Below are 19144 nucleotides of genomic sequence, written 5' to 3' on the forward strand. Positions count from 1 at the left end.
CACGAAGAAAAAAAAAATCTTTATTTCTTTTCTTATCAAGATACATTAAAGGATACAGAGACATTGGAATAAAAAACACTTGAGAAAAAGTTTCAATTGTAGCATGTTTGTCTCTCCCATCATACAAAAATCAGCACCCTGTCCCTTTTGAATGTTGCCCCTGGTTGAAATGACCAGCCCACCCACCCAATGAAGGAGAGCAATGCTTCACATGTACAGTAGCCTATTAGAGCCATCTCCACAATAATGGAGCAGAATTACACACTTTAGATGTAAAAAAAGTTTCCAATATGCCAGTTTTCCACTTTTCTTTACACAGATTAGTATTTGCTACAAACTCAACACTTCAATTTCTTTTTTTTTTTTTTGAGAAATATTACAAAGCCCACATTGGGACCAAACTTGCTTATAAAACCCTTGTAAGCCCTCACTGCTGTGGAAGTCACAGGCTGAGGGATACAGAGGAATTATAATTATCCAATTAACAACTTTTAGTACTCACCCTTTCATAATGGTACAAACAAGGGGGGGGACTAAAATAAACAAATGAAAGCACAAGTTGAGACAGATGGATTCCTTTCACATTGTTGTCATACCCAATCACAATCAAAAAACATGACTTCTGTTCTGCATCATCAGACGTTTACAGAAGACAATTAAGGCCATGTGGGGGGAAAAAAAAAGTTCTGAAATTAAGATTTTGAGAACAAGTATGACTTTAATCTCGGTCTCTTCACAATTTTTTAACATTAATTTCTGAACTCAATTTTTGGCCCCAATTACCTTCCGTACATTTACATACAGACTTTTATCAACTGACCAGTAACATAATTGTGTCACTTTTATTCAAACCAACCAAACAGTACATTGTAAGAAATGCTGTGGCTTTAGTCTAACATTACCTCAGGGATTAAAGCGTCCACACACTTATGGATATCGCACTGTTTTGCACATTATGGCTTCGTTTTGGACTTCTGCAGACTCAAACATAGTACCTCAAAGCCAAAATGTGTTCGCTCGTCATGGCAAGTCAACACAGTAACTCGTGCAAATCCATGGTAACCACAATCATTCAACTCTCCTAAGCAGTTAAACCTACAGACCTCTTTGAATCCAGACTGCCTGAAGCGGGGCGCTTCTCGCTTAATACCGACTAAAAGTGGCTGTAAAAGCGTGGCGATCAAGTGACAGGAGATGAAAGACGAAATACGGTTTTTACTGCAACAGCAACCTTTCCTCAATTTCTAAAAAAATGACTTCTGCGGTGCCTCATGAATAGGGAGACAGTACGGAAGGTTACTAGTCACAAAACTGTTAAGATAGCACAAAACTAACTTGAGCAGTGAAGTCGGGATTCAGTTCAGGGTCTGCAAACGATCAAAAAAGGAGGAATCAGGATTAAGTAAACACACACACATGATTTTAAATGAGTTCCATTGTTCCGTGCTTGGTTCGGTTCTGAATGAGAGAACATTTACTGTTAGGAACATAGTTACTTCATTTAAAGCCTGTTGCATAGCTAGTAACCTGATTAGAATTGAAATGATTAGTCTCTTCATCAGTTACTAAATGCACAGCTACATTAATCAAACTGAATATCTTTGGGCTTTGAGGAAATGTGATGGGCGTTTATATTGATTAATTAGGAAGATAATTGGCAAATGAATAGATAATGAAGATAATGCTTAGTTGCAGCCCTGAAGCTGATGTTACTTAGAATGGCTTGTCTAACAGGAGGACACTTTTGACTTTGTATGAGTGATACATCTCGCCAAAATTAAGAAAGCAGCTTTGATGATAGTGAGCAAACAAAACGATCCCTTCCTAACTTCAACCATTAAGTACACTCAGCCTTCTCTCCTCCTTGCTCCACACACTCTTCACACCTTGACTTTGACACTGCTCAAGTTGTTTTGTGCTGGCTCAAATATTTGAGACACTGAGGGACTTCCATAAAAACAGAGGATGTTAAGAGGTGCAGATGGGATGAAAATCTAGGGAAGGATTTTGACCTGTCAGGGTTTATTAACACTTCCATAAAAACAGAGGATGTTAAGAGGTGCAGATGGGATGAAAATCTAGGGAAGGATTTTGACCTGTCAGGGTTTATTAACACCTGTAACAGGTATGTGGTTGGCTCCTGACTGATGATGGTAAACGTTGACAGGTTACGGAGTAAAATAAAATAGCGGCAGATGGATCAAACACTGTACGTTCACACCGACTGAGGGCAGCTCTGTCGACATGTCTCCTGAACTTCAACCATTGAAGGTGTAGTCAGTGAGCTACCATCTGCCACGCCCGCAACCAGTCAGGTTAAGAGAGCCACGTACATGTCTGCATAGTGACACACATACTGAGACCTTAATGATGGAGTGTATGAGTAACATCTGGATTAAAATCTGATCTTCGCCCTGCCAGAGCTGTCCCCCACACTCTCTCATTTCCCCGTTTTTCATCGCATACTGCTGGTCACCCCCTTCGATGATGCATATATTTACACAAAGATAGAGACGTGGAGGAAAAACAAAGTGTGCTTTATCACCATTGTTTCAGGATGAGAAATATCTTGATTTAAATTACACATTTAAAAACAGGCGGCATTAAAAAGGGGAGCAAAAATAATTCAGGATCTGGAATAAAATACTACAAAGCCCAAGGTGTTGTGTGAGTGTCAGTATGTTAATTAAAATGAAATGCACAGTCATCGAAGTGTGTGTGTGTGTGTGTTTGTGTGTGTGTGTGTGTGTGTGTGTTTGTGTGTGTGTGTGTGTGTGTGTTGGACACATCCACTTTTGGGGAGTAACAGAGGACTAAAGAAAAATGACACTGAAAAGAGGGAAAATAAAAGACTACTGGTATGACGTACTGTGCTGCCTGGTAAGTGACGACCTGAGCACAGACCCTCCCCAACTCCCTCCCCAACTCCCTCCTGACCCCCCATGTCCTGTTAAAAGACCCCCCCCCCCCCCCCCCGTGACTCCCCTTCAGTCCTCCAGGACGATGGGTTCGCTGGTGCTGGAGGGGAGCAGGGACAGGGCCAGGGAGCGAGGGGGAGGTGGCAGCTTGATCCGGACCGGGAGGTGAGGTTTCCTCGCTGCCCGACGCATCTCTGACTGGGTTAGATGTTTCCTCAGAGCCCTGGTTAAAGAGACCAGCAGGGACAAAAACACATCATGGTCTGTATACAAAACTGTCCATTTACAAGTGATGGTGATTGAACAACAGGTATCTGATGAAGTGAGATTAGAAGGTGACATACAGTAGATTGATTTTGGCATCCAAACAAAGTTTCATGAAAAACAGTTAACCTTTTTTTGGGCAGAGAAGGAGGACTGTGGATTGTAAGTGCATTATGAAGGAATCTTCTAATGGTCAGTATGAACAGCAGGAATGATTACAGCAAGAAAAACAGGTTTGAATGTTCGTTTGGGCTCCTGACTGTTGTTTCAAGACAGACTTGAAAAATTGTGAACCTGTCCTTAAAGTTTCATTCAATGGAAAGTTGTTAATAGCCTGTACAGTAAATATGAAGCTACTGTCTGCAGGTGGTTAGCCTAGCTTAGCATAAATACTGGAAACAGCTTTGTTGAAAGGTAACAATCCACCTACCAGCACCTCTAAAGATCTGGTTTGTTTAATCTCAATCTTTATGCTAAGCTAGGCTAACCAGCTGCTGGCTGTAACTTCATATTTACCGTACAGACATGAGAATAGTAACCATCTTTTCATCTAATTAAACAAAAGGCCAACACAGTGTGGAGGTGTTGCTGCTTCATCTGTCACATACTGATGACAGGACTGACACTGTTAAATGTACCTGGTGTCCTTTGTGGCCACAAACACCACGGGGTTAGGAGCCTCCCCCTGGCTGACCTTCTGCCGCTTGATGACAGACTGGGAGGTGGTCCTCATACCTGAAGTGTACGGCCTCCCATTGGCTGGGTAGGGCACCCCTGTAGCCTGTGAACCAATAAAAGACAGGCGCGTGGTTATGGTTGAGCAGTTGAAGGTGAACAAGGTTGTGAGACAATTCCACCAAGTTCTGTGTGTGTGTGTGTGTGTGTGTGTGTGTGTGTGTGTGTGTGTGTGTGTGTGGGATACTGACGCTGTCGAAGCCTCTCTTCCCCAGCAGGCTTTGGCCCCCACGAGGCTGGCTGGCCTGGTTCCTGTTGATGGGTGTTGGGGGTCCTCTGGACGCCTTCAGTTTCAGAGGAGCTGATATGGCTGCAGAGAGGACACAACGACACTCCTCACCATCCAATCACACTTCAGAGAGAACGGATTAGCAGATATAGCAGTCTGGGAGTTCTCACCTAAATCCTTCACTATGGTGGCCAGTGACTGTCGAGGCACCACCTTGCTCTTTACATTAGTTTTTGTAGCTTTGGGCAGCCGGATCATACCTGAAGAGACAGACAGCGAATCAAACATGTGAAGCAACAGATATCAGTCTGTCAAACAACTGACTGATACTGGCCTTTCATTTAAAGGCAGTTCATGTGTGTAAGTGTGTGTACATACACTCAGCCTTGACGGCGTTGGCGTTGATGGAGGCGTAGGGCCGTCGTGCGGCGCGGCGCGGCTGCAGGATGTCCTCGCACACCCGCCGAGCGATGCGGGTCAGCTTGGTGGTCTGCAGGATGAACGTCTGGCGGTTCTTGGCCAGCAGCTTGGCTCGACCCTCGTTGCGAGTGAACGGTGACATGCCCTGGACCTCCTGGCGGGTCATGTGACCGCGGGGGCCTGACTCCTGGTCAGAGAGGAAGAATGTAGCTATAGTGAATAGCTCATGGTTGATTTCTGTACTGTTTTAGACTTAGATATTGAAAGTCGCATCTAAAAAGATCAGATCAAAATGTGAGGGAGGAGACATACAGAGCCAGCTCTAGCAGCGCCCTCTAGCTGTGTGGGGGTCTTCAGGCCTCCGTACTTCTTCCAGTAGATCCAGCAGGAGGCGCACAGTCTGCACTGCATGTTGGGAGGGCCCCAGGCGTACCACTGAGGTGACTGGGCCGCTGGGTTGGTGACAGGACATTCAGAGAGTTAATACAAATGGACCTTTTAGAGTCAATACAGACAATAGAGTCAAACATCCTAGTTGCTGTTTTGGGTGAGGTTATGGGTTAAGATTCCTGCAGTGGACAAAATGCTCTAAAATTTCTGTTTTAATATCAGTACTGAAACTCAGTGCTGTCAGACAAATAGTAATTTTTTCTCTCAAACTTCCTCTGCAGTCAAATCCAGAGTGAAAGCAGACTTCAGACTGTACTTACTGTGGCAGCTCTCACAGCTGAGTCCTTTCTGAAAGCCTGCGGCTCCGTTCATCCCCGGCTTGCTGCCCGGCACCATGATCTGATTGGGGTTGGGTTTGGTGCTGGTGAGAGAAGGGGAGCGTGAGAAGAAGAAGAAGAAGAAGGTGAGGCAGTTGTTTTGAGTCATTCTAACTCAAAGAGAAGTATTCAGTGTTGCAGGAGACAGTAATACTCACTAGGTGGGGATGTACACCTGCTTCAGCTTGCTGTCTGCCTCTGCTGCCTTCAGTCGTTTCTGAAAGAGAGAAACCATAGAGATGAGCAGTAAGTAGCAAATGGGACAATGCTGTTGTGTATTTTGTGGCTTGCTGTGTGTGTGTGTGTGTGTGTATTTACCTGTTGGATGTAGCGATCTGTAGTCTTCCACATGTAGTAGAACTGGACCACACTGGCTAGAGACTTCCAGGGCAGCTGAGGAAGAAGAAACAAAAATATATTTAAACTAGAATTCCACATGCAGTTCTGTTGCTACTGATGGTTCTATTTGAAAATGATCATAAGGCAGTGGAGAGACAACATATCCTCATATATAAAAGAAAGCAGAGAAGAAGAGCTTACAAAGTCCTGGCGGATGTCATTGAAGTCCTTGCCGTATTTCTCCAGAGCCTCTTCGAACAGCATGGCCTCGGAGGCGCTCCACTCCTCCATCTCGTCGCGGCAGAGCACCGGACCCCCCTGAGGCACCAGGGTGGACATGGCTTTGGCCAGGTCATAGTTGTTCTTCTGCAACGTGTCCATAGCGTGGAACTAAGAGCAGAGAGAGAGGAGAGGTGGAACAGAAGAGCTTCGTCATCACAGATTCTCTCGCACGACCATGTAGCCTGTCAGGAACACTACACCAGTACACATGTCTTCAAACTAGCTTTGACACAGGGCACAAGATTATATAATAAAGCAATAATTCAAGCAAAAATATAACTATGCAAATACATGTCAGTAGGCTTACATTTAAATGCTTGGTTTGGATTGTTTACAGAGTTTGAGAGCTGTAGAGCAGTTTTAGAACCCATCACTGTATCCTCTATGAACAAGTAGGGTGGACATCACTTACCACTCAAAGGGAACAACACTGTCTTGTTTTATTTATAAAGCCATCCTAAATAAGCTACTATTTTATTTATCATCACTTTTTAGACTGTTCTCGTTCACAAGGATGCATTATCTTGGATATCCCGTACAGTTTTAGCTCCAGTGCAGTGCATCTTTTATGTTAAACACTACAATGTCCCAATAAATAAATACAACCAATCAGAAGTGTAGAAAAACTGCATTCACCTATTATGCTCCTCAGAAGTGGAAAAAGCTTCAAGACTCCCTTAAATTAGACACATTTTTATCCCTTGAACAGTTCTGACTACTTTGTCCCTTTGTAATGTAATGTATAAAGTCTATCTGTCTAGTGTGTGTATGTGTGTGTGTGTGTGTCTCACCAGTGTGATGTCTCTGGAGGCTGCAGCTGCACTCATATGGAGGCTGGGCTGGCGAATGGAGCTGCTGCAGTCCAGGGCCCGAGCAAAAGTCCCCACAGCCCTGGAACACACATGGAACTGTTACTGGAAGTCATGACACATGACTTCTCACCAGATATACAGACGTGTGTTTGTGATGGACATCAGACATAATAATATCCCCCAGAAAGTGTGAGTCACACTCAATCTAAAAATCTGTTTATCATGTCTTTGTGTTCAGATTTGACTGAGTTATGAGTGAATAGGATTTTTTGTGTATTGCTGATTTTTCATTAAATGGCCACTAGATGGAGTGTTTGTGCTGTTGGAGCAGTTCATAGGCAGCAGGAGGATTCCCTCCAAAAGAAAACTTTACATGGATTTACAAAAAAATTTTAAAAAATCATTACACTACTGCTGCACCATCATTCCACTGCTATACTGTAGTGTTAAATGTGCATTCTAATACATTTCTGCCTAACAGTATATGCATGTATACATTATGAATATATATATAATGTGTTGGATATGCCTCTGTTAATTGCAATCAGCTGATCCTCTTTGGAACACCATGAAAAAATAATTTCCTTTCATAAGAAATTATTGAGCTTGTTCCTCCAGAAAACCTTCCCTGCTGATGGTAGAGTCACAAGTCACCATGGCAACAGGATGTGATGATGATGCAACTGGTTGACAGATGGAAGGGGAGCGTTACCTTGCTACCACCAGGAACTGGTCGATCTGAGGGTCTTTGAGCTGGTTGTTGGGGTCCCACACCTTGGTCTCCAGCTTCTCCTGGATCCGGTTGTCTGATTCACCTGAGACACAAAAGGAAGTGGGTTCAACTTAGGACGTTTTACTAGTAGAAAATGCTCAAATAGCAACTGAAATCTGGAAACATTTGTTTTCCTGGTATCTGAAACTTTCAGTGTGCTGCTCACCCTCAGCTAGCTTGTCAGGGATCTCCGCCTGATACTTGGAGCCCACTCGGATCTCTCCCTGGTCTGCCAGCAGGGTCTTCTGGACCGGGTCAAACACCAGCGAGTAGAAGAAACAATCCTGGACAGAACATAGAGAAAAAACATTACAGCTGCTTGCCAAGTGCTTTGTGATTGTTCAATTCACCAACAGTGTGAAATAGTTAAAAAAAAAAAAAAAAAAGGGAGTAAATGCACCCCATCGTGATGAGTTGATGAGAAATGAACAGATGGCATCTTACCTCTTTCTCTAGGTAGCCGGCCAAGACATCTGTTTCATTGAGGAGGGTGACATTACATTTCCCCCTGGAGAGACAGCGAGGAGCATTCAGAGACCAGTATGACAAAGATGTACAGACTCTACAGTCCCACAAGGTACAAATAGGAGTTCAAATCAAGTTATTTTAGACAGTCCATGCTTGCAAACACAGTCTGTGCATCCATTACTGGATGAATAACAAAACACCAAACAATATAATACTATGACCATGAACTTAACAGTACCTCTCAACTAAAAAAAATATAGTAGATGTGTCAAAAAGGCAGTGTTAACTTGATGTATTATATTATACCAGAAGGTGTTCTTGTCACTGTGTCCACCCCCAGCAGAAATGAGGGGATACTGATGGGATTGTAATGTAGCACAGCACCTAACCAAACCTATTCATTTCATTCAAACCTCAGATTCATCTGTATGATGTGTCATGTTCACGTGTTCTACATTTTGTAAGGACTGGGCATTACATGGCCAAACTTTGCTGATAAATAGTGTTTTATCAAATGTAACTACAAACACTGTGACTTCAGACTCACTGGCTGCGTTCCAAGTTAGATACAAACTGGTCAACAAACTAAAAGCCCTGAGAAACAACTGTTTTGTACATGGTTGAAATGTGGTGGTCCAGCTGAGAGAAGTGTAATATAATACATCATTTTTTAGACTATCTATTGGTGGAAATGTGTTTTAATACATTATTCACTATTATTATGATGATTTGGATCTTTTTTTTTTCCACAAGCAAATGTGACACACCTCTCGATTTCTTTCAGATTAAAGGGGCACTCCATCAATTGTACACATTAAGATGTGTTTACTTGTCATGAGGGCTACTAGTAGAATATCTATGATGCTGTATATATATATATATAATGTCTACACATCATCACAGAGAGTCAAACTGTTACAAACTGGAGCTGTGGAGTTTGAAAGACATGGAATGAAAGACGCTATTGACTTGTATTATGGAATTGTAGGATCCAGCAATTTTGGAACTTGGCCAATACTTTTTCCACAATTTTTTTTATTGTTGTTTATCTGTCTCTTTCAAGTCCCAAAACTGTAACACTCGAGCCCTGCAGTGTTCTATGAGAGACACGTGTGTGTGTTAAAAAGGGATGGGTTTTTCCCAGAAAGTTCAACACAAGACGATTGTGCCGACCTCAGAATTTTAATGTGACTGTGCTGCTGAGAGATAAGTCAAGTGCACAGAGTAAAGGCCTGTACCTGTCTTTTGAACAGTTTTGACCTTCAGTAGCAGACTGAATACTAAACCAAAAATGTCTCAGAAATCTAACTACATTTGGGGGAGTTTCACAACTCTAACTATAGTGTGGTCAGCATGAGGTCCTTTTGATGATTGCTATGGTATAGTTGTGGTGTTGTTGCACCTGACGCCGACAGTGATGTCACAGGGATGGCTTGAGAACGGTTAAATGTACATGACAGGTGTCTGGCTTCAAACCAGCTATCTTTGGTCTTAACTCAGGTGTTCCAGCATCACAAAACTGGCTCTATTATCGGGTTAGATCACCACAGTGATAAAATAAACTAAAAAAAGTAGGAAATAAACACTAAATTAGAAAAATAATCCACAGTGTTAATTAGCTCCCTCATCAACCATTCAATTATTTTCCTCCTCCTCGCTCCTCTCGGTGGAATTGCTCTTACTTTGTGTGCATCACATCTTTATAATAGTTTGTTCATTATGAGACAACAAAGTAAAAACATTCTTTAATACTGTTGATAACTCTGCTCCTTTCATGTGAGCTGTGTCGTAGCTGGAGGGTAAAGTCCAGAGTTAACTGAGACTGAGTTGACTTTGTATCAGCGTAGTATCAGCAGCTGCTGTTAGTAAAAAGACGTACCGTATGTGAGTAGCAGGAAGAGATTCGAACTGTCGAGAGAGGAAGAGTTCTCTGTGTTTGAGCTGGTGTTTCTGTTGTTCAGACAGCGACGGCTGCTTCGACTCCTCCTCGAACTCTCCTAAAAAAAAAACAAAAAAAAAAAACACACATAGGCATCAGCACTGGTTTTCTACTGACGTGACAAAACATCACACGCTATCACAAACAGAAAAAAACAACAACATGACAAACAGAATTCCAACATAGCCTGCTAGCTTAACGCTCTAACAGTGGTTTGCAACCTACAGTGTGTATGGAATCAGACCCCTGCAGGCGGTTGAAAACTGGAAATTCAAAGAGAAAACACATTCACAGCTGCAGTTAATGCTCTGACAGGAAGTTGAATCAAGGTATCAAGTCAACCCATCGTTTGCTTAGTACCACAATTGTTTTCATGTTTTTTTTTGATTCATATAGAGGCCTGCCTGGTGGCTCTTTTCTGTCTCTCTCTTATTTTTCCCTACTAGGTAGCGAGGCTTGTGTGTATTAGGAGGATAAAAAGAGAGAGAGAGAGAAGAATCATGCCTGGACCAAATGTATGAACTGAGAGCAGTCTTATCACGCGTGACACTGTGTCATAACTCTATCTTCCAGTGGGTGTACTGATGGGGTTTGAAGAGGGCGTTTTTTTTTTGCTGGCCAGACTTAATAGTTTATGATGAATCATTACCAGCCGTGAGCCTGTCGTTGTTCGGATCGAAAAACAGCAATGTTACAAAAAAGCAGGGCTGTGGGCTGTGTGTTGGTGGGAGCGTGTTGCTTCAGGTACAGGTGAGACATGAAATAGATCCATGAAGCTGAAGGCTCATTTTATCCACTGTGTCCATAGTTTCAAGTTAGGGCTGGAGATGACATACATTTATCTACCATTCTGTAGGTGCATGAGACCTTTGTGGGCAATGTTACAAGTCAATGAGCAGGTCTGCTGTATGCTAAAATGGATCGTTTTTGCATCAATGTGATGAATTACTTTGATTTATCAGGCATTTTACTGGAAAAACAAGATATCCCTGTGTGGTTATTGTATTCATTAACTGTTTCTCAACAGATTTTCCAGAAAATATACTTTCACTCTCAATACAGATCATCATCACTATACAGATCATCAGCTCCATGATCTTAAACTTTAGCATCTTTTAGCATCAACAAACTACAGGCTGTTTAATTATAAAACTGGTACGCAAAGACTTCAGTCATTCATTCATAATCTACTGTATATTACATTATAATTATAGCAGCAGGTACATGGAAGTTAGAAATGGTCAGGAGCGTGCACTTGCATGTATGTGACTGAGCACGACTCAACGTTTTTGATGGAGACTTCATGCTAACTCAGTGGTCTCATTGAAATGAATGAGAGGGCTGTGTGTTTTTTTAAGCCTTCAGCCTCAATCTGCTGTGTAATGACCTTTTATAGTTTTTTTTTGTCCTCTGGGTTAATTTCTTACTTTGCTGTTATTGCTTTTACTTTTTATTGCAGCAGTTAATATTGTGTTAATCATCTGCGAAGCACTTTATAAGAGTTCAAAGGTCACTAAATTATCAGGTTACAGAGAAAATTGCTCCCTAATGTGATTTCTAGAATTTAGTCATCTACAAGAAATTGATTCATTTAAACTGTGTGCTTGATCTTTGCCATCCACAGACACAGTTACTAATGGACTTACTGTACAACAATGCAAATGTTTCACATTACCAAACCCATGTGACACCCATGTTCCAGCCAGTAAGCGGCTCTGTGTGTGTGTGTGTGTGTGTGTGTGTTCGGCCACTAGATTGCGCATTCCTAATTTCAGGCGGGTGAGTAATTTGTTGCAAGCTGGAGGGGAGGGACTATATCGCTCCATCTCCGTGGACTCCGCCCCTGCACTCAGCCACAGGAAACCCTGTCAGTGAGGACAAGGGAGAGAGAGAGAGAGAGAGAGAGAGAGAGCGAGAGAGAGGGACGCTACCTTAAGCCACACCCCTTTTCTGTTAACCTCTCAACCCCCCTCCCCCCCTCCTCCCCCTGTCCGGCTAGTCCCTGCCAGACAAAGTAGGAAACCCTGTGTACCAAACCTGAGGCGCCCATCCCCCCTCCCCCCCAACATGTATCCCCAACTCCCTCCCCACACCCACACACACACACACACACACACACACACACACACACACTAGAAGAAACCACACAAATACACAGAAGGAGCGACAAGCACTTAAAGCGCACCCAGAGCAGCAACACACTCCTTGTACACACACACGCGTGCGTGCGCGCGCTCACACACACACACACACACACACACACACACACACACACACACACACACACACACACACACACACACACACTTTTTCTTCGCTCTGACAAAGACACAAGGCAAGTCTGAATTAACCCGTTGCATGCTGTGGCCCTCAGGGACAGATCAAGGGCCTTTTGTTATGCACAAAGAATTGATGTGTGTAGAAGGAGGAGGAAGACGACGATGAGGCAGATAAAGCAGAGCTTTAGTAGAAATGAGGAAAGCATGTAGTCTTCTTCATCACTGCTACAGGATCACTGTGTGTCAAGCCAGACCTGCACAGACCAGACTAAGTTAGACCAGGTCCCATACATGCATATGTGTGGAAGACAAGTGGATGGACTTTAAAACCAGGTCCACACTCAACTGGCTCCGTCAAGAATATGAGATGTTATTGTAGCTAATAATATGACAGTAATATCACAATAATCATCAACGTTTCCTGACATCCTATTATTATTGCTGAAATATAGTTAAAACACTTCACACCATGATCACAACATGGTGTAAAATGCAGCTCTCTCTCTCTCTCTCTCATTGAATGTTAAAACTTAACACCCGTGAGTTAGCCGCAATTCAGTGGGTTGACAGCTAATGTCCTGGCCAGAGTAGCTAGAGCTCCACAGTGACAGCGTACCAGTAGAAAGCTCCTTCTTTGTTGCTAAACAAAAATAAAAAAAAAATGGATGAAGGCAGGAGTGCTGCTGCTGCGTTCACCGCGTCCTCTGAAAAAGCTGATAATCACTGTAATGACGGTAATGGACGTGGTTGGCGGTGTTAATAAAATCAGCATGTTTCGCTGCGGTATACAGTAAAAAAAAAGGTATACCAGCACATCTCTAGTCTGGAGATCCACTAGTGGAAAACGGTCTCCAGAGTGGATAAATCTCAACATGCTGGCGTTGTGTTCGAGCGTAAAAAAGAGGAAAAGCAGAAGTTTTGGAAAACATCCAGAAACAGTTGGGAGCAGCGTGGCAGTAAACTTTCTGTGTGATCATTCATTTTATATGTCAGTATAACTGCTGTCGTTATGATCGTCAGAGTGATTTCAACGACTTCTCGGTGCAGCAGTGCACGAGCGAAATCCCCTATTAACTCAGTCATAAGTGGAGAAACAGAAAAATAGGAATGAGAGTGAATAAATGATGAGACTGTGAAACCTGGCAGCAAAAATCTAATCTAGGAATGACTTATTTTATTGATTAAGTTCATTCTTGAACATGGAAAGCGTTTACATAAAACAACAAAAAAAAACAATCTGCACGATATTCAACTGACTCTCCCCTCAGACCTTCAGTTCAGATAAGGAAAAGCCCAACAGGTAGAGTGTAGAGAGGTGATGATGGACTGAGCGGAGCTTTGACTCAGCAGAGTGTCTGCTGGCTGTGACGCTCAGATTTTGTTTGTTAACTGAAGGGAGGATGAAGAGAAGAGAAGAGAGATTCCTGTTGAGCTGGTGTTTCGTTGTAGATGGTTGTGTGGACGTTGTGTTTTTTACACGAGTTGTGATTTTATCGTCTCTCCCTCGGCTCAGTCGGCTTTAGGTGTTAATTGGCAAGAAATATCCGAATTTCTACCACAATGAGATGAATTATGTGACTTGAAAAATAAGTAATTAGACTGATGATGCTTTCAGTAGGAGAGGAAGAAACTGTGAGCGTACATGATGATCAGTGGAGAATGATCAGAGAATCTTTATTAAAACCACCTGTCTTAAAAAGACAAGAATATAAACCTAAAGAGGGCAGTCCAGGCTGCCTGCAGACACTGACAACACATGATGAATTGTCCACACATGCCCAGTGAACAAACACTTAGCATCTCTGTGCGTGTGTGTGTGTGATGCTGAGCACAGTGAAAAAAAAAAGCAGCATTAATGCATCCATTTTGAGGTGTGGTGTGTGTGTGTGTGTGTGTGTGTGTGTGTGTGTGTGTGTGTGTGTGTGTGTGTGTGTGTGTGTGTGTGGATGTCTTTGTCTGGATCACTGCGGCCCAGGAGGAGGGAGGGAGGGAGGGAGGGGGGGGGGGGGGGGGGGAGCTGCTGCTGCTGCTGGTGGTGGTGGTGTTGGTGGTAATGACTGAATGTGATCAGGCTTCAGTAGTCTGCATGCCATTAGCACCACCCCGCTACCTCCACCCTCCTCCCACCTCCTCGTCTCTGTGATCACACACAAGACAGAGGACTGAGGCTTATAGGCTGATCAGGGCGGGGTGGAGGAGGAGGAGGGGGGGGGGCAGACATCACATACTGACACTATACTACAGAGGTATTTCATTAAAAAAAAAAAAGGGAGTGATTATTACTATTATCACTACGTCTCAAAGACAGAAAATCACTCCAGTAAGATCTTTTGATTCAGGGCTAAAAGCTAATGATGAAACCTTATAATAACATGATGATTAAATGTATCTAAATCATTAAAGTATTAGATTACTTCCTGCTGACTTTGCACACCTTATTTTTTATGAGATGATGGATCCAAATATTAGAGGTTCTGATTCTGAATGTTTCAGCTAATAAGATTATAACATATGATATGAATGAAATAAGAGACTCTTAAAACTGATATGACATAAATCAGTGAGATCGACTCGGTCAAGTTCTGTTGTATTATGATCACTATGAATCACTGCTTCTAAATAATAAGAATGATAATAATCAGCTTTATTTATACAGCACTTACATTGTATATACACACACTAAAAGCAGCTCAAGGTGCTTCACAAAGTAAAGTAAAAGATGTGATGGACTCTTCCCCTGAAGAAGGCCTTGGTGCAATTTACAAGCTAAAAACTGAGGAGGTGCTGTGAGGCTTTTATGTGAAACACAATGAGGAACAGGTTCATTAAAGGCGGTGAGCCGTATCATACCTGCTCTCACACTGGAGAGCGGGCCAACAGGTGTGGAGAGCGGATAGGTGTTCATGTAGTCGCTACTCACTTGCGTTGCTGTCAGCCAGAGTGTTGAGGTTGCCTGAGATGTCTCGCCTCCGGAACAGACACACCACCTTGGCCTCCACGTTCCCGTTGGCTGTCTGGAAGTGGGCAGTCAGAGGTTACCAGTTAGCGACATGATAAAGCAGTGCTATCACTGTAATCTGTGATATTCCCAGATTTCTCTGTCTCTTTACTCATATCGACACGGTGAAATTCACTGCTCATGTTAACACCCCTCTCCAGTGTATTCTGGCATTTTTAAGATATTTCATATCTTTCTGAATCATTTTGTAATTTTGTGCTCAAAGTTCAAAAAAAAAAATTGAAGCTGTTGCAAAAATGGAATGATGATGTATGACTAGAGTAGAATGCTGCAGTCAGTAAATCAGTCTGCACTGATGTAGAAATGAATGTGGGTGATTCAACAGCTGCTTTATACTGTATGAAAAGCTTTCAGTTCATTAAATCCCTGCAACACCTGAAGGCAGCAAGACTGATATGGTGATAAATTCACAGACTCTGAGAAGTGTTGCGCCAGAGTGAAGTGCCGTTACCCATGACTGTTTACCTTCATTAAAATCACACACACCTGTACACACATCAGACTGGTGGGGTTATAACTGGATATTCTATTGTTTTATGTAGGAGACATCAGGTTTGCAGGGCTCATCAGCCCCGACTTTCTTTTTAGCAACAGTAGCGTCTCTTGTTTTATCCTTGAAACACATTGAAGTGCAAACGCTGTTGTATAACATTAATCACTAAACTATGTGAAAGTGTACGAGGTGAGATACATGAGAATTATTGCTGAAATAATGTTGGTGCGATAGAATCATAAACAGCTTCACCAAATCAGTTTCTTTATTTTTTATTTCTATTGTTATTATAGTAACTAACTGATGAAAACAACTACTCCATCTGTCTTTGGCTGCAGGTTTGTAGTGATGTGTGTTCATGTTGTGACGCTCTGAACCATCCAGACACTTCCCGGATGGAAGTGAAAAGCTTTCTATTCGTTGAGCTGCCTGTGTGTTATCGTGTTTAACTGTGATTGGCACAACTGTCTCAGAGTGAGAGCAGTGATGTGACTGGCTGAGAGAGTATTTAATAAATCACCGCGCGTTATTGATTTTTTTTCCTTACCGCACAAATTAGCAAAGCCATTCAAACCACCGCCATAAAGACATAATTTAAACCTCAGATATTAGAAAATAATTGGCTCCTAACTATCGGATAGGATGAATATAAGGCAACCCTGATTATAAGACGAATGCATTTATTCCTGTAGTAGTCTATATAGTCTAAATGTCTATCTTATATTAGTGGGCATTCGGCAGGCGCGTCGTTCTTTATGTCAAACCTGAGAGAATAACTAATGTCCCATCACTTGAGCTGCTGACTCAGCGGTGAAGCAGTGATCAACTTGACCCTGCCAGGGTGGACATGACGAGATTGCGTTACTGCAGTAATGTGGTAACCGTGGCAGCACATACATGAACCAAAATAGCAGGTGCACATGGAGACATCCATACAGTCCATGCATCTAAGAGCTACCACGCTGCTCTTGGCATTTATTATTCAAATTTCAACTGAAACATATTAAACTGAGGCTGTAATGCGTGCTTTTGCACCCTTGTCAAACTGAGCCACTGAGGAGGAACATTTACAGACATAAAGTCATTGCTTAGGATAGATGATCCATCAGTAAAGAAGCCATCATCTTTCACCTTTCCACTTCACATATCCCTGTTACTTACATTTAATCTATTCTATATAGCTAATGTGGTTGTGAGCGGACAGGTTAGGCTATAATATCACTACCATTCTGACACATCTGGATTCCATCTGACTATCAACTACACCCCAGGGCTCAATATTAGCACCAGCCACTAGCCAAATGCTGGTAAAATATACAAGTGGCTGGTAATTAGCTTCACTCACCAGCTAAACATAACAATGATAATCTATTGAGTGGCTGGTAAAATTGGAACATTCACTAGCCATTCAGCCAGTACCCTGCCACACCCCCCCATGCTCTATTTGAGGAGTGGGGCTTTAACGCTTATTCAGAAGCACTTTTCCAATTCTGGTTCTTAGAAGAACCCACCTTAATTATCAGCAGGTTTTTGGCTGCCATGTCTAGACCGAGCACTCACTGATCTCAAACAGTCTAAACAAATCCTACAGGTAGTAAACTCACTTCTGCTCTGTAAGGAGCTGGAATCCTGCCTACAGCACTTCTGCTTTCTGAAAACTTGGGTCTTATTTTCATCACTTCATTCAGTTGTGATCACACAGGTAACTCTAAATAAGCCAACAGTTTAGCCAGATTATCTGAACCAGCCTTATGGGCTTGAAAACCATGATATTGAAAGGTATTTTGGTATTTTTGAGATATGACGATATGCTAAAGAAAATGTTTTCTATCCAGATTTCAGCTAGTTGAAGGAGACTGTATCGGGGTGCGACATGTCCAGTGATTATCAAACCAACTTCAGCCTGCTGTTTGACTGCTTGCTCTCCTCTGCTTATGTGGAGAGATGCTCCTGACAGTAGTAGATGACAGCGTATATATGGTCTTGTTGTGTGATGTAAGGTGAGATGGTGAGGGGGGTTTCACTCTCTGTGATGAAAAAGAAGAGACAACGCTTCCCTCCATGCATGCTTCACATTCCTGCCTGGACCTGGAGAGCTGGCCACTCTCTCTCTCTCTCTCTCTCTCTCTCTCTTATTATCCATTCATTCTGCTCAGCAGCCATTAGCACTCGGGACGATACAGTCCTCCTGGTGCTCAGCACAAGCCCTTCAATATAAGAGTGTTACATAAATGAGCTTAATCTTTGACTGGCAAACAAGCCTGTGTCATATGCTGCTGCTGCTGCTGGGTTATATACTGTAAGTGACTCCTGTACTCATGTCCTGTCATTACAGGAGCCATGGATAACTGACAGCATCCAGGGGAAGGCTGAGTGAAATGGTGTGTGATTATGGGATGGGGTTCAACACCATCACCGAGGTTGCCTTTTTTCCAGAAACAAGAGGCTTTCTTTCTCAATCGGACTCAGAGAAACTATGCATACATTTGTCATGAGCAGGCTGGATTATTGCAACTCTCTATTTATGGGTCTTACAAAACAAAACAATCCATAGATTACAACTTATCCAGAGCTGCATGAGTTCTAACCAGGACAAAAAGATCAGACCATGTACCTCCAGTCCTCTGGAACCTTCACTGGCTACCTGTTGTTTTCAGAATACTATTCAAAATCCTCCTTTTTGTTTTTTACAAAACACTTGCTGGTCTGACTGCACAGTACACCTCAGACATGCTGTCAGTTTATAACCCCAGCAGATCTCTCCGATCACAAGGTGGAAATCTCCATGTGCCTGGAGCACTTTCAAAGTCTGCTGAGATGGCATTCAGTATTTATGCACCCAACGAATGGAAGAGTTGCTGCTGAACTTAGACTTGCTCCAACACTGTGTTCTTTAAAACTAAAGAACTAAAAGACTAACTAAAGACCTTTCTTTTCAGTCCAGCATTTTCTTAAATAAAGACACCATATTTGTAAAGTATGTTTGTACGTGTGTATGTGTATGTATGCATGATGTTTCTGTTTATTTGCACATTTTTGCCGTTTCTTTTTTTAGTTATGTAAATTTTATTGTACTCAAATCTTGTATCTTATTAGCTACAGCTGATCCAAACTATGCATGATGGGAAAACACAGCCTGGACAACCAACCTTGTTGAGCTCTTCTATTCTGCGGATCAGGTAAGGGTTGCTGGAGGAGTTCTCAAAGTACACGTAATCTGGAAGAAAACAGAAAACAAAAAGATTAGACTCAGGAGAATATGCACATCCATGCGTGACCATAGATAATGATAAAAATAAGAAATGTTCTTCTAAACAACAGAACCACAGCCCCGATTACATGTCTGGTTGATCCTCTGATAGTTCACTAACACATTTGTGTTATTAAATCTCAGCAGCGCTCTATTGC

General features: G+C 42.5%; 1 protein-coding gene and 2 long non-coding RNA genes across 5 annotated transcripts in view; 2 read left to right on the top strand and 1 right to left on the bottom strand.

Annotated features, from left to right (window-relative positions):
* On the top strand, window positions 1-2739 carry LOC121889487. Its single transcript, XR_006093545.1, has 2 exons — window positions 1-1975; window positions 2060-2739. It is a non-coding gene; the product is annotated as an uncharacterized LOC121889487 (long non-coding RNA).
* The window catches only part of mta2 (metastasis associated 1 family, member 2), a 27821-nt gene continuing 11198 nt past the window's right edge, over window positions 2522-19144 (bottom strand). For 2 of the 3 annotated variants that reach the window (XM_042401481.1, XM_042401480.1), the window contains 17 exons: window positions 18886-18953; window positions 15145-15238; window positions 9886-10003; window positions 7983-8046; window positions 7705-7822; window positions 7479-7581; window positions 6746-6845; window positions 5874-6062; window positions 5652-5726; window positions 5492-5550; window positions 5277-5377; window positions 4879-5018; window positions 4525-4753; window positions 4317-4406; window positions 4109-4227; window positions 3821-3963; window positions 2522-3141 (listed from right to left, as the gene is read on the bottom strand). In XM_042401481.1, the coding sequence (XP_042257415.1) occupies window positions 2988-3141; window positions 3821-3963; window positions 4109-4227; window positions 4317-4406; window positions 4525-4753; window positions 4879-5018; window positions 5277-5377; window positions 5492-5550; window positions 5652-5726; window positions 5874-6062; window positions 6746-6845; window positions 7479-7581; window positions 7705-7822; window positions 7983-8046; window positions 9886-10003; window positions 15145-15238; window positions 18886-18953 (1964 nt within the window). In that variant the 3' untranslated portion in view covers window positions 2522-2987. The remainder of the gene's footprint in view (window positions 3142-3820; window positions 3964-4108; window positions 4228-4316; window positions 4407-4524; window positions 4754-4878; window positions 5019-5276; window positions 5378-5491; window positions 5551-5651; window positions 5727-5873; window positions 6063-6745; window positions 6846-7478; window positions 7582-7704; window positions 7823-7982; window positions 8047-9885; window positions 10004-15144; window positions 15239-18885; window positions 18954-19144) is intronic. The other variant, XM_042401482.1, reaches the window with a different exon arrangement.
* On the top strand, window positions 8034-18914 carry LOC121889489. The gene is made up of 3 exons (XR_006093547.1): window positions 8034-8115; window positions 18072-18117; window positions 18833-18914. It is a non-coding gene; the product is annotated as an uncharacterized LOC121889489 (long non-coding RNA).

This window comes from Thunnus maccoyii, chromosome 22, assembly GCF_910596095.1.
Source record: "Thunnus maccoyii chromosome 22, fThuMac1.1, whole genome shotgun sequence".
NCBI classification, from domain to species: Eukaryota; Metazoa; Chordata; class Actinopteri; order Scombriformes; family Scombridae; genus Thunnus; species Thunnus maccoyii.